This window comes from Apteryx mantelli, chromosome 2 (assembly GCF_036417845.1).
Source record: "Apteryx mantelli isolate bAptMan1 chromosome 2, bAptMan1.hap1, whole genome shotgun sequence".
Taxonomy (NCBI): Eukaryota; Metazoa; Chordata; class Aves; order Apterygiformes; family Apterygidae; genus Apteryx; species Apteryx mantelli.
The window spans coordinates 8,604,120-8,616,650 of NC_089979.1; the positions used below are offsets into that span (position 1 = coordinate 8,604,120).

At 42.8% G+C, this 12,531-nt stretch overlaps 1 protein-coding gene across 7 annotated transcripts in view; it reads left to right on the plus strand.

The window, feature by feature from the left end:
• Nucleotides 1–12,531, plus strand: part of ST3GAL1 (ST3 beta-galactoside alpha-2,3-sialyltransferase 1) — an 89,515-nt gene that overhangs the window by 65,943 nt on the left and 11,041 nt on the right. For 4 of the 7 annotated variants that reach the window (XM_067290131.1, XM_067290132.1, XM_013956917.2 and 1 more), the window contains exons 5-7: nt 3,369–3,414; nt 5,865–5,984; nt 7,861–10,892. In XM_067290131.1, coding sequence (XP_067146232.1) covers nt 3,369–3,414; nt 5,865–5,984; nt 7,861–8,034 — 340 coding nt within the window. In that variant the 3' untranslated portion in view covers nt 8,035–10,892. Of the gene's footprint in view, nt 1–3,368; nt 3,415–5,864; nt 5,985–7,860; nt 10,893–12,531 lie in introns of those variants that run through there. The other 3 variants (XM_067290133.1, XM_067290134.1, XR_010883266.1) reach the window with 2 other exon arrangements.

Genomic DNA, 12,531 nt, shown 5'->3' on the forward strand with positions numbered 1-12,531 from the left:
AGGCTTACGATTTTTCTTTAGCAGGCTCTATTGATAAAAATGGTTAAGAAGCTCTGCCCTTAAGCCTGGCTCTAAAGCCTAACAGAATCCATGGAAGGCTTCCGGCTGCCTTAAACGGGCTTTGAATCAAGCCCCTTGTTACATCTTTGTCAAATCAGTGAGTTGGGTCTCTTGAGCTACTTTGAGTTTCTACCCCATGCGCAGAGGTTGTCCCTCCATCTGCAGGTTTATTCTGATTGCCAGAGAGCATAATGGGATTCCTTAATCAGCTTCGTTAACAAGGAACGTTGAGCAAGGAGTCAATTATTTGCTGTTGTTTATTAGTTCATAGAACACTGTTTCCTTGTATTACAATGCTTTGAAAACACCATCAGACCGGCAAACATTAGCAGGCCAATAAACCATGTAAAACAGCAGCAGGAATCACCTCGGGCTGCATGTTAAAGAGTTGCAGCCTGGCTCACAAGGGTCACACTTTCAGGGGTGCAAAATTCTTGCATGCAAGCTCCTACATCACCCCCAGTGCCCTGCAGCCCTTCAAGGCTCACTGGTCCCCCTTCCAAGTCACAGAAGTGCCCCAAGCCCATTCCAGCCCTAACAGCCCTTTGGAGGCAACTCGCAGCCGCAGCACCCGCTGCATGGCTTCCTACCCACAGTAGGAAGAGGAGCCTGCAGAGGGCCTCCTGCCACCGATGTCACCCTTCCACGTTTCGGTCGCTGTCACTCTTCTGTGCCCAAAGTGCAAAGCTGTTCACTACGTTTTGGGAGTAGTTAGCTTCAGAAGTTGGAGCAAGCAGGTTGCAGCAGGAAAGTTGAGCAAACTCTTAGCCTGACTAGAAGACCCAACTAGTTGCCTACAAGGCAATCACAAGAAGAGAGATCCGCACATGCAGGGAAAACATTTTTGCTTACTAAGATACAGGATATGTATTTATAATTAGGTGGTATCACATGGACTTGGTAAGTAGCTGTTATAAATTATTGTATAAGTATTTAACTGGAATAAATACCAGTATTTTAAGATTTTTGCTGAACTCAAAGCAGGGAAATTGCGTAATTAATAGGCTGTCACATGTTGGAGTAATAAAACCAGAAAATCATAGGCACACAAATCATAACAATACATTTAACATAATTTTAGAGTAATAGATTAAACCAATGAGCATGCATTAAACAAACACAATGACAGATACAATATATAAGGGAATTGCTGTATACATTTGTAAAGGGGAGAAGGGATCAAATAAAATTAAAAACCATCAGAGGCATCTCCCATTTAGTTGATGGGACCTCCCATTTCAGTGTGGCTCTCTAAAACTGAGCATTGTCCCAGGAAAGACCTGAGGAAAGTCTGGGAGCAAAAACCTCCAGGCCCTCATCAGTTGTATATTGAGTCTAGTTGCCTTGGCAGGGAGATTCTGCAAGTCTGCTAGGAAGCACTGTAGCAAAAAAAGCCCCATGTATCTCCACTTGTTCTTCCAAAGATCAGCTTCTGTCTTGCTTAAAGTGCTCCACATCTTTGTCCTTGTTTAAGGGTACAGTAGATGTCCTCTGCAAAGCAGCGGGTGAGGTTGGCAGACTTCGCTAGAGCCCTATCAAGTGACTCATCTGAGACTTTTTCCAGATTATATGAATTCCACCTGCAGCCACCTTCATTGCAGGCTTTGCTTTGTGTGCCACTCCAATGTGGTACTTACCGACTCGTTAACTCCCTGGCTGCTATTCATCCTGGGTTTTATGTGATTGTAATGTTATAGCTCTCCATTTGGTCTTAAGCAGCATGCCAATACTTCTTACGCAGTTGTATGAAATTCTACAGCTAAGCAACAGCAGGATTTGGGTATTGCTTCTGAAAAAAATAAATAAATAAATACCCCAAGATTAAAATGACTGACATATCATCTGACCAAAGCCACAGTACTCTCTTTGTTGGATTAAAGCTATCTGCAAATGCTGTCTTGAACATTGCACATAATTCTCACTGGTTTTGTACTGTACCTGGCTAGTCATCAGTAAAATATGCCTTGTTTCCTCCACATTGCCTTTTTAGAAAAGACCAGCTGTTTATTTTTAAGGTAATGAGGGGATTCTGCCAGCAAAAAAACAAACACTTTTGTCTTCATAACCACAAGAAGGATATGGGATCACCAAGCCTGCTTCTGCCAGCTTTGCTACCCAAGGTCACGCATGGGAAGCAGGTACAAGGACAGATTTGCTGAGGGCAAACAGAGAGGTCTGTAGGTGGTCCCTTTTTGTCCCCCTTTCCCATTAGCGCTGCCTACCCTAGTGCATGTTCTGTGTCACATCCCGGGGGCTGGATACCCCCATCACCTCTCCCACCTCTCCCAGCCCGGAGCAGGGATTGCAGTTTTCAGGGATGCCCAGAGGAAGGAAACAAGGACAGTGCTGGGTCACCACTGTTTGGGGAGTGTATTAAATCTTAATGATAGAATCCTTCTTATTACCAAAAATTGAGCATAAACATTTAGACTGAACTAATGGAACGCTCTGGTGATTGCCCTTGTGGAGTAAGGACCCGTCTAGAAAGCATGCAGGGTATGTCTGGGGATGTGTTCCAGCAGCAAGGCCAGGTCACCAGTATTTTCGCACTTCAAGCGAACTCAAGGTGGTTTTCACACACCACACATGATCAGCCATGCAATGCCAGTGTGCATTGTGCATGGGACGTGGCGAAGAACAGCCTTTTTGTCTTCAAGATGTGACTCGTGATTTTGACCCAGTCATAAGGTATGACTTGGTAGGAACTGCTGGCAACCTTCTGCTTCCCACAGCGACTGGAGCGAGGAGACGGCTTGCTGGTGCGGAGCCATGGACTGGGAATGCACGAGTTGCACATAACCATAGAAATCATGAACTCTGCTACCACCTACTCTGAAAATCGTGTATCAGCCACAAGTATTGAAAGGGGAAAAGTCTCCCTCTGGTGGGAAAAGGTTTTTCTGCCATGGAATTAAACTGAAAGCCATTCCTGTCTTCAAGTGCAAATAGTAGCCTTGCTGCAACTGTGATGGTCTGAGAATTAGAGTCTTGGGCTCTGTGTAATTTTGACTGTACAGTATATTACCAACCAAAGTCATAGTGTCCTACTGTCAATAATTATCTTTATTTTTTTAAAAAAATGTAATATCTCTCTATAAACTTTGCCTCAATGAAAGCTCAGTTCATTTTATCACTTCATTATTTAATTGGAGCCTCATTTTACAGCAAATTATCTAATGTAGTGCTTTCAAATCATTTGGAAATATCACTCAACATGAAAAATATTCTTGGAAATACTTGAAAATATTAATATGTTGGGCTTTTACTAATCCACATTTTTGTTTGTTTGTTTGTTTTTCTTTTAACAGCACGTACGTTCCAGTTCCAAGGAAAATCAAAGTCAAAAAAGAAAAGGTGAGCAATGCAGGTCTGTTAATTTGCTCTGCTGATCCAGCTGTAGATCTTTTGCCTCTTTGGGAGATTGCAGGAATCCAGGGGAGTCTTTCACATTCATAAAAAAGGCAAACAAAAATACACATTCTTTACAAGTCTTAGCTAAACTAAAAGTTTATTTCCTGGTGTACCATTCAGGCCATAATTTGGCCACTAAATAGCTGAGGTTGGAAAGAAACTGCTCCTGTGACTATGCTATTGTGCGATGGCCGGTGTTAAAGGTTGCACTGCTCCCTCTGGTACTGCTAAGGGAGAGGAAAGGCACTCCGTTGGCTAGCAGCAGTTGCCCTCCGCAGCAGTTGCTCTATTTCCACTTGTTGCAGTCATTGGGATGTGATGATATTTTGAGCTGTGGAAAGTTTTTGGAGATATTTTAAAAATGATTGGACTGTCTGAACTCCGAGCATGTTTCTTGCTCCTAGGTTGCTTCTTTACAGTAAGGGGCTAAGTGAGCTCCAAACAAATAAAAAAATGTGTGTTTTCAAGTCAGTGGAGAGCTTGTGATGGTTTCAATGGCTCTTGGAGAAGACCCATAGCCCACAAATGTACTAACTGCCTGCACTGAATTAAACAAGCCTGGAGCTTGGACTCAAGTCAAGTCCATGCCATATTTAATGGTTAGCGCAGTTCCTGGCATGGTTTTGTCCCAAGAGCATTGATGCTCTCCCAGGCAATGCCCAAGCACAGTTTGGGAGATAGCACAGGCCTGGGAATATCCCCCATTTTGGATAGGAACAGAATTTGGCTATGTGGACACAATCTGTGCCATGCCACTTGCCCCAGAGCTAAAGAAACACCTCTGGCCTGTTGTATCTCACAGCATGCATGTGTGGAAGAACTCAAGATCCCAATGTCTCCAGGGCTCTTACAGTCACAGAGCATTAGGATCACGGACACTCTGTAGAAAGGGACAGAGTTTTGCACCGAGCTGCCTTTCCAGCATATGAAAGGACCATCACTGCTCCATTGCTGTGCACACCTTCTCTAAAGCACTGTTACCCTGGCACAGGCTCCCTGTGTTTTTCCTGACCCATCTGCTTCACCCAGTAGATGCCTACAGAAGAAATGTATGATGTGGTGCATTCAACAAATGGCAGGTAGCTGCCTCACTGCTAAAAACAGAACCCATTTGTAAATATATGCCTGAAAGGTGCATTTACTGATTAAGGCATGTGTCCATCATTCAAGAGGTCAGGCTTTGCCGAGAGCTTCAGATGAGACCTTTCAACTAGTATCAATTTATATCCCCACACTTCAGCTATGGACTTCTATGGGGTGTAAAATAATCACTTGGCTGGTCCCTACCTGTTGTGAGGGACACATTAACCTGTGTGAGACCCCTGTGAGATGCCCTCCAGCATGTTGTTAAACTCGTGTCACCGTTTAGCGGTTAGCACCAGCCTAGGGTATGGCCGGCAGTACGGAGCAACTTCCCAACAAGGGAGACAGCACACTTGTACTTCCTCCCACGCTGTGCAATGCAAAACGCCCCATGAGAAGCGATTACACACAGATACAATATCAGCAATTAACCTCTGACTTTGTAGAAAAGAAAGCCCTGCAGCTAACCAGACAGCACTGCTACGCTGTCACTCTAATTACAAACGCAGCATGGGAGGGCAGAGCCGATGGCAAAGCCTCTCTTTGCCTGATCCAGGGAAGGGGTTTGAAACTCAGGGCTCCCACCGGTTATTGGATTCACTGTTCACTCCACTCTAATCTTAAGTGCTCCGTCCCCATTAGATGGCCCCGTAATTTCCGCAGGAGATAATCAAGCATGATGTATGTCTTGCAGAAAATAAGGCCTAGAAAAAGAGCATGCTTGGGAAAGAGAAGTGCAGCTCACACAACCTGATAGACTTCCTGATAGTTTATACCTGAACCACAGATTCTCCTAGACCTGTACCTACAGAGAGACCAAGATACGGCTGGCACATTGTTCCTACATTCCCACCCAAATCTAGCTTGGCATTTTACACTTCCTTTCTCAGGTCTCAGACTCCCCATAGCCCACCGTTGTTGGAGCAGGATGCTGCAGCCACAGTTCTGGCTGCTGCTTTTCACAGTGGCAGGAGAAAATGAATGCCTATTTTTCTTCACACTTGTGCCACCTCATACCCGTTGATTTCAATAGGAGTCACTCAGGATTTGCGCCAATGCAAGCAGAAGGAGTATCAAGTCCTAAGAAGGAACAGTCATGTGTAACTGCACATGGGAAATGTTTTTGAATGCATTTAACTATGTAATATTATATTTCCCTTGAACCTGCTCTCAGGGAATAACTACCATCCCTGTCTCCTCACTCTCTTACGCTGGTGTCCTTTAGGGATTAAATGCTACTGTTGTTTGTTGTCCCTCCCCCCCCTCGCAAGGTATTTTACTAATGAGCCCATCTCTCTAATTTTTCCTAGATCCTGATTTATAACCCAGCTTTTATCAAGTACGTCTATGAAAACTGGCTCCAGCATCATGGGAGATACCCCTCCACAGGCCTTCTGTCGCTGGTATTTGCACTCCATGTATGCGATGAGGTAAAGGCTGGCTGGGTTTGGATATATAGATAGCACAGGAGGATGTGTTTCTTGCTGGGATGCCAGGATTGTGCCCAGATCACTCACTCATTCTTTATTTGCCCATCTCCATCTTCTCTGCCATTTGCTTCTTAAGCCAGAATGCAGAGTCCTCAGTAACATGCAGATGTGCTCAGCTATCAGTGATTCAGTTTTTAACGTCAGTAGCACTTCAGATGTATTTCAGAGAAATACAATTAAATGTAAAGGGTAGGATTACATTTGGCATTAAGACATCTAAATATAGATGTCTAGTTAATGGTGTCTATGTCCTCGTTAGGTGTCTATGCATCCATCTAGTCAGTGGAGGCCCAAGTTATATTTTGTCTGACCATTTAAGCACATAGAGCCATTGGTGTTGCCCTGAGCTTGCCATCTGCCCCCAGCTGCCTGGCCAGGAGGGTGTGGGTCTCTTGGTCCTGTGTGACATCTGCCCACCTTGGGTAGATGTCTTCAATACCCCACGGCATCTCAAATGACATTTATATCTGGGCAGTTGAACTGAGCTCATATCAATATAGTCAGTGGAGCTGAGGGACTGATTCAGCAAACCAACCTGTCGGTAACACTTTAGGGGAGCAATATCATTCTCTGGAGAGCACTCAATCCATCTGGATAACTTCCATCTGGGTAACTAACCCTTAAACTTAATCCCACCCGAAGAACATTGATTAACAACTCTCACACAAGCCAGATTTGGAAATGTATATGGTCCATTTTCAAGTTTCTTTCAGTTCCCAAGTTTGGGGGGTTATACAGCAAGTTATGGTAAATCTTTCCACTCCAGGAGTTACCTGAAGAAATTCCCGGGTTCAGGGATGTGAGGTGCTCCTAGGTGATCAGTCTTAGCTAGTTAGCATAAGGCCAGGTCATCTCTACAAAATCCTGCAAGCACAGGCCTGTCAGCACAGGGGATAAAATCATTATGCTGGCAAAATCCCTGGCCTAGACACAGCTCTGCTGACAAAGGAGAACTTTTGTCATCTTGACCTAGGTTGCTTGGAGAGGTGGTGGCACCATGCCAGTAGTAAAACTCAAAATTATGCTGGCAGAAACTGTAACAGTCAAGGCAGACAGGAAGGGCAGCTTGGGTGGAGCCTGGTTTCTGGTGAGCAGGCAGTGAGAAAGAATTTGACTTTACCAAAAATAATTTAAAGCCAGCTTGTATTTAGGTGGGCCCAGGTGTGGGTGGATTGGGGCGCCTGTTCTGTGCACTGTGACCCATTCAAACCCAGCCATATCACCACTCCCAGTTTCGGCTTTTATCACCCAAAGAGACAGGCCTAGCCTTCGATGAATGGAGAGCTGGGAGAGGAAAGGCTGTAGGTGTATACCCGCAGAAAGAACATAGTACCCCTCTGCCTCTGAATCTCATGGAAGCAACTGTAAATGTCATGTATTTAAGCACCTGACTGTGGCTCCACATGGATTGGCATTTTGAAAACTAGGAGCAAGAACAAATGTATTTTCACTCTTTGTGGTCATAATCCACTGAAGAGGAGATTGTCATCCTAAGCCCCTGATTTCCTGAGATCAGACATCATGCTTAGGGGACAGGACCATGTGTTCCCCATAATGGTAAAGAGCAGGTCACAGATAGAAATTTCCTCTTCTGCATGGATTCAGGTATGGTGATGGTCTCAGGATGGCTTAGGGTGTAATGTCCCTTGGGCAGGCCTGAGCTCATTATTCTGTGGTTGCATCACCGAGTGCAGTGGAACAGTTTGGCCCACCACCGAGGTCCTGCTGGCTGTAGATAAACTGAGAGTTTCTTCAATGCTTCAGACTGAGACCAAGGCTTTCCAAGCCATAACAGTAATTCTCTCTCACTTCCTAGGTGAATGTGTATGGTTTTGGAGCAGACAGCAGGGGACACTGGCATCACTACTGGGAAAACAACCCTTCAGCGGGGGCTTTCCGGCAAACAGGTGTCCATGATGGGGATTTTGAGTTCAATATAACTTTGACTCTTGCCTCCATTGAAAAAATAAATTTTTTCAAGGGCAGATGACCCTTGCCACGGGGAGAAGTGGGGCTGCAATTTCCAGCATGCAGCAGAACAGAATTTAGTGAAGATGATCTGGAAGCTAGCCAGGTTTAAGTGTCTGAATCTGCGGTGGATTTGGTGTGTCTCACTGCTGCAATGATCACTGCATGGAGCTCGGCCGAAGACCGGGTTCCCGGCTGCACTTGATTTCCTTCTACAGATAGCTGGGACCTACCAATCAGTTCTGGGGATAAATGATATGTGGAATCACTGCTTAGGCTGTACAGCTTAATTCCTGAATTACTGATGAAAAATCTGCCTGTTGCAATTAAGGGAAACCTGGACACAGGAACTGCTATTTGTGTGTCTATTCTTTCCTTGGATAAGGCAGGAAATCCTTGAAGAAAAGTAAAAACAACTTCTGGGATCTGACACCCACCAGGGTAGCTGTGAACATCATAGTAAGGATTACCTCAAAGAAATGAATTCACTTCTGCTGTTGATCTTCTTTTTGAACCATCTCTTCAGTTTCCTCTATTACTTCTGGGTTTATGCTGTATTAAGCAAGAATGTGATGACGTAGCCTGGAGTAGTAACTCTTTCTGCCAATGCCTCAGTCTGCGTTGATAGCATCTAAAAATATGAATCAAATCATCTCTGCTCACATATTATTTAATATTGCTTCCTATACAGCCATAATGAGAGAAGAAAACAATACTGAAAACTCCAGCAAAAAAATGGCCTTTTTAGGTACTTGTTTGTTTGTCTTCTTTGGTTATATATATATTTTTAATTCTTTTTTTTTTTGGTGGAAAATACTCTGGAATGCTAATTTTTATTTAATCAATCCAGTTTAAGGTTGGGAAGTGGACTTTTTTCTTTCAGTCGTTTACATGTGCCTTTTATAATTGTGCAACAGATGTATTTTTTTTTTTTTAAAGATGACAAACCCTAAATTAAACTTTTTTATAAAAGGGGGAAAAATTAACCAAAGTTTAGCCTCCATGTGGTATATTTTGTAGTCAAAACTAATAATAACAGTTGCTATATTGTACTTGAACAAATGCAAACAAGGCTGATTTTTAAAGGTAGCTTTTACCTTTTTTATGGGAAAATACCCAAAAGTTCCAAGGAAATTTTTCCTCTTATTTTTTTACAAATTTAGAAAGTGGTATCTCTTTACAAGGTCTCTATTTGAAATGAAAGAAGAAATATCATGGGTGGCGATATGAGATAGTAATATAATAGAAATGCTTATCACTGCAGCGGCATCTACAAGGACACTCTCTACGCATGCTGATTCTACAGTGTGAGCCAGATTTCCAAATTATGCACATCTCTGGAGGAATGAGTATATTAATGTCAGTACCTGTAGGCAGTGAGAGGAGGGAAGTGACAATGGAGATTTTATATCCACAGATTTTTGCTGGAATCAATACATTCGATCCTCAAGGATATGTGAATTATGGCTCCAAGAACAAAGTTCAGGCGATGGACAATGGTGAACTGTTTCCTAATATTATGATAATAGGATTCATGGATTATTGACCCATTTCCAGCGAGAGTCTACCTATTCCCAGCCTCAGCGCCATTCGCCAACAGTTGCTTTACCCACGTGGGTATTTCTACAGGACTTAGAGCATATGAAGAACCAAGGATGCCAAACTTCTGTACAAGGAACTGAGCTCTTGTGCTGCACCCACGTAACTCTTCAGTTTAGCGATAGGGAAAGGGCAGGATTCTCCAGCCTTCATGCTGAGACCCGTTCATGATCCTTATGTCAAGAAACCCTTTCCTAGCATGGTGGGTAACAGACCTATTCACTTGCATGTTGCAGGAGGAGAAAATTCAGCAAACTTAGTATCTACTAAAGACCCTTTGTCAAAGAATGACAATTTTCTACCCGAATCATACTTGTTTGTTTGTTTTAAACATTCCCACTGTTGAAATTGTTGTAAATCATTATGTTTCTGGTGAGAAAATAATGAATAGGTTTCAAGCAAAGCAGCTCTATTAAGAGAAAAAAGACTCCATGGAAGACTCCAGCTGGATTTTGGAGATACTTTTTGCATCATGAGCACTTCAAATATTTTAATTTCTTTTCTAATGGAGGGATGTCAGTACTTCAGAAACATTTCATTGCTGTTTCCTTCATTTTCGGAAAGACTTGGAAGAGCATGCGTGGTGGCTTGGTACCCAGGTCCTATTGATTTTTGATCACAGATGGCCATTTAGAATCAAGGAAAATGATCAAAGATCAGCTAAATTCTGGTTGTGTTATTTTGAAAGTATCCTTTGGCTGTCCAAATTAAATTTCCAATTTTTCTCTGAATATTCTACGTCTGACAGTACATATGCAATATCTTGGCTCATACTATACTGGCCAGGTCTAGCATCTTCATCATGGGACAAGCTGCAATTCCCATTTAATTTTCTTGCTGACAGCAAGCAGTAACTGTGTACCACTGATGCCATTTTTCTGAATACAAGGAGAGCAGAAAGTGGACCTGACTATGTGTAGGATGAGGAATAGTTTATGCCATCACATTTCTATTCCAGAGGAACTTTTACTAGAGTCTTTTAGGTGACTCACTGTTGTTACGTTGGATCTTTTATTACAGTGTCTCCACAATTTCTCTGCTCACTCAAAAGCCTTCAGAATGAAGAGATACCAACAGACGATGCTGGAGGAACAATTCATTTCCACTGCCAGAGTTGGAGACTTTCTGCTTTCCTGCTAGGAACTCTGGTTTTATTTTGTTTAAAAGGAAAACAAAGGAAAACACTTAACAACCTGCCAAGGCTTCAGACTCTTGAACTGTATTTGCCACCACTGCAAAGTCTCTAAAGCACTCCTTGAGTGTGTTGTGTTTTTAACCAAAGCCAACTCTCTTGAGCACTTTTTTCTTTTTCTCCCATGACTAGATTTTCTTCCTATTTTTCTTTGAATACATGGTCGATTATGATAATCATTTCTTTGCTCTGATTGTGAGGAGTCTCACTCAATCATTCTTTGACATTTTATTTATTTAAGTTTTCAGTATGATATGAATCAAAATAAATTTTTTATTGTAATCAGATCAAAGGTGTTTCTTTATGTCTATGCTTCATCTTCTTCTCATAGTATTTTCAGTAGCTCTAGCACCTCCTTTGTCACATAACAGTGTAATGAAGCTTTATCCCTCCTCCCCTCTTCTGACACACTTCTCCCCCATCAAGGAAAACACCACAATTACATTTACAAATCATTCCCCCCTCCCAGAGTAAAGTTTAAGTTTCAGCCCCAGCAAAGCAAAATAACACTGGCAGCTTGCTCTTGAAAACTGCTTTGTACTTGGCTTCATGTCCACTCACAAGAAGTGCACTTCCAGGTCTGAAATGATTTTGTCAGCAAAGTAATTTACATAAAATTACAATCAAAAGACTACTGGGACCAATAAGACATACAGCAGCAACAACAGCGACATCCAGACAGATGGACCGACCACAGGAGTTGGACAAAGGACTTTGCTTATACCATCAACTGAAGACACAGAGTACCCACAGGGGAACAGTATGACTTCAGTTCATGGCATGTGTGCCTTTGATGGCTCACATTCAGGATAGCAATTAAACTCAACAAATGAAAAGGCAAGGGAGTCCCTTGCCACCTTTAAAAAATCTTGTTTTTCACTTTCATACAGACTTGTAGGAAGCAGAACTCATTACATTTTGCTATCTTCAGGCAATATGAAATAAAATATGTTTCACTCAGTGGAAAGTTGCCCAAGGTTAGGTACTCCTAGGCAGAGGTAAATTTCTACCTTTTCAGTTTATTTTTTCTTCTGTAGACAGTGTAACGTTGCTTTGCTCCTGAGTTTCCAAGGTAGCCTTTGGTCAGCAGAACATCAACATATCCATATGGGAATTTGGCCAGACTGGTGACACTAATACTCCTACTAAGACAGGACAGTCCCCAGAATTGTTACTTTTTCCATGTTATTAGAGACTCCAGTGATAAACAGCAGGCCAAAAGCCACACCACCAGATACCAGAAGGCATGCAGAGGGCTTCAGCAAGCATGCTGAAAAGCTGGTGAGGTGGCAAGCCTCCAGCTGGCAGCAGTGGATTCACAGGCATGGTGATGAGAATGACTGATGACCAAAGGTTCATGGTCAGGACTTTGGAGAGATGTCCACGGAGAGAAGTTTTACAAGCTGACAGGCTCTGTCATTTGAGGCTTTGATTTGAATAGATAGACAAGGAAATAAACGCAAGTAAAGGTCGAGATTGGCTAAATAAAAATAAAGTCTGTAGAACTTCTAGAAAACCTTTGGAAACAAAATGAAGTGTTTTAGCCATTTATTTTGTCAATCAAAGTAGGTGGGCCGGGACTGAATTAGGCCAGTGTTTGGGCAACATGTGAACAAAGCATCGTTCAGAGATGCTCCTCAGAACGCAAGTCCTGGATGCTTTTCATATCAGCATGGCAGGAGAGCAGGCCTTAGGGCTGAGCATGTATACCCTAGAACACAAGATTAA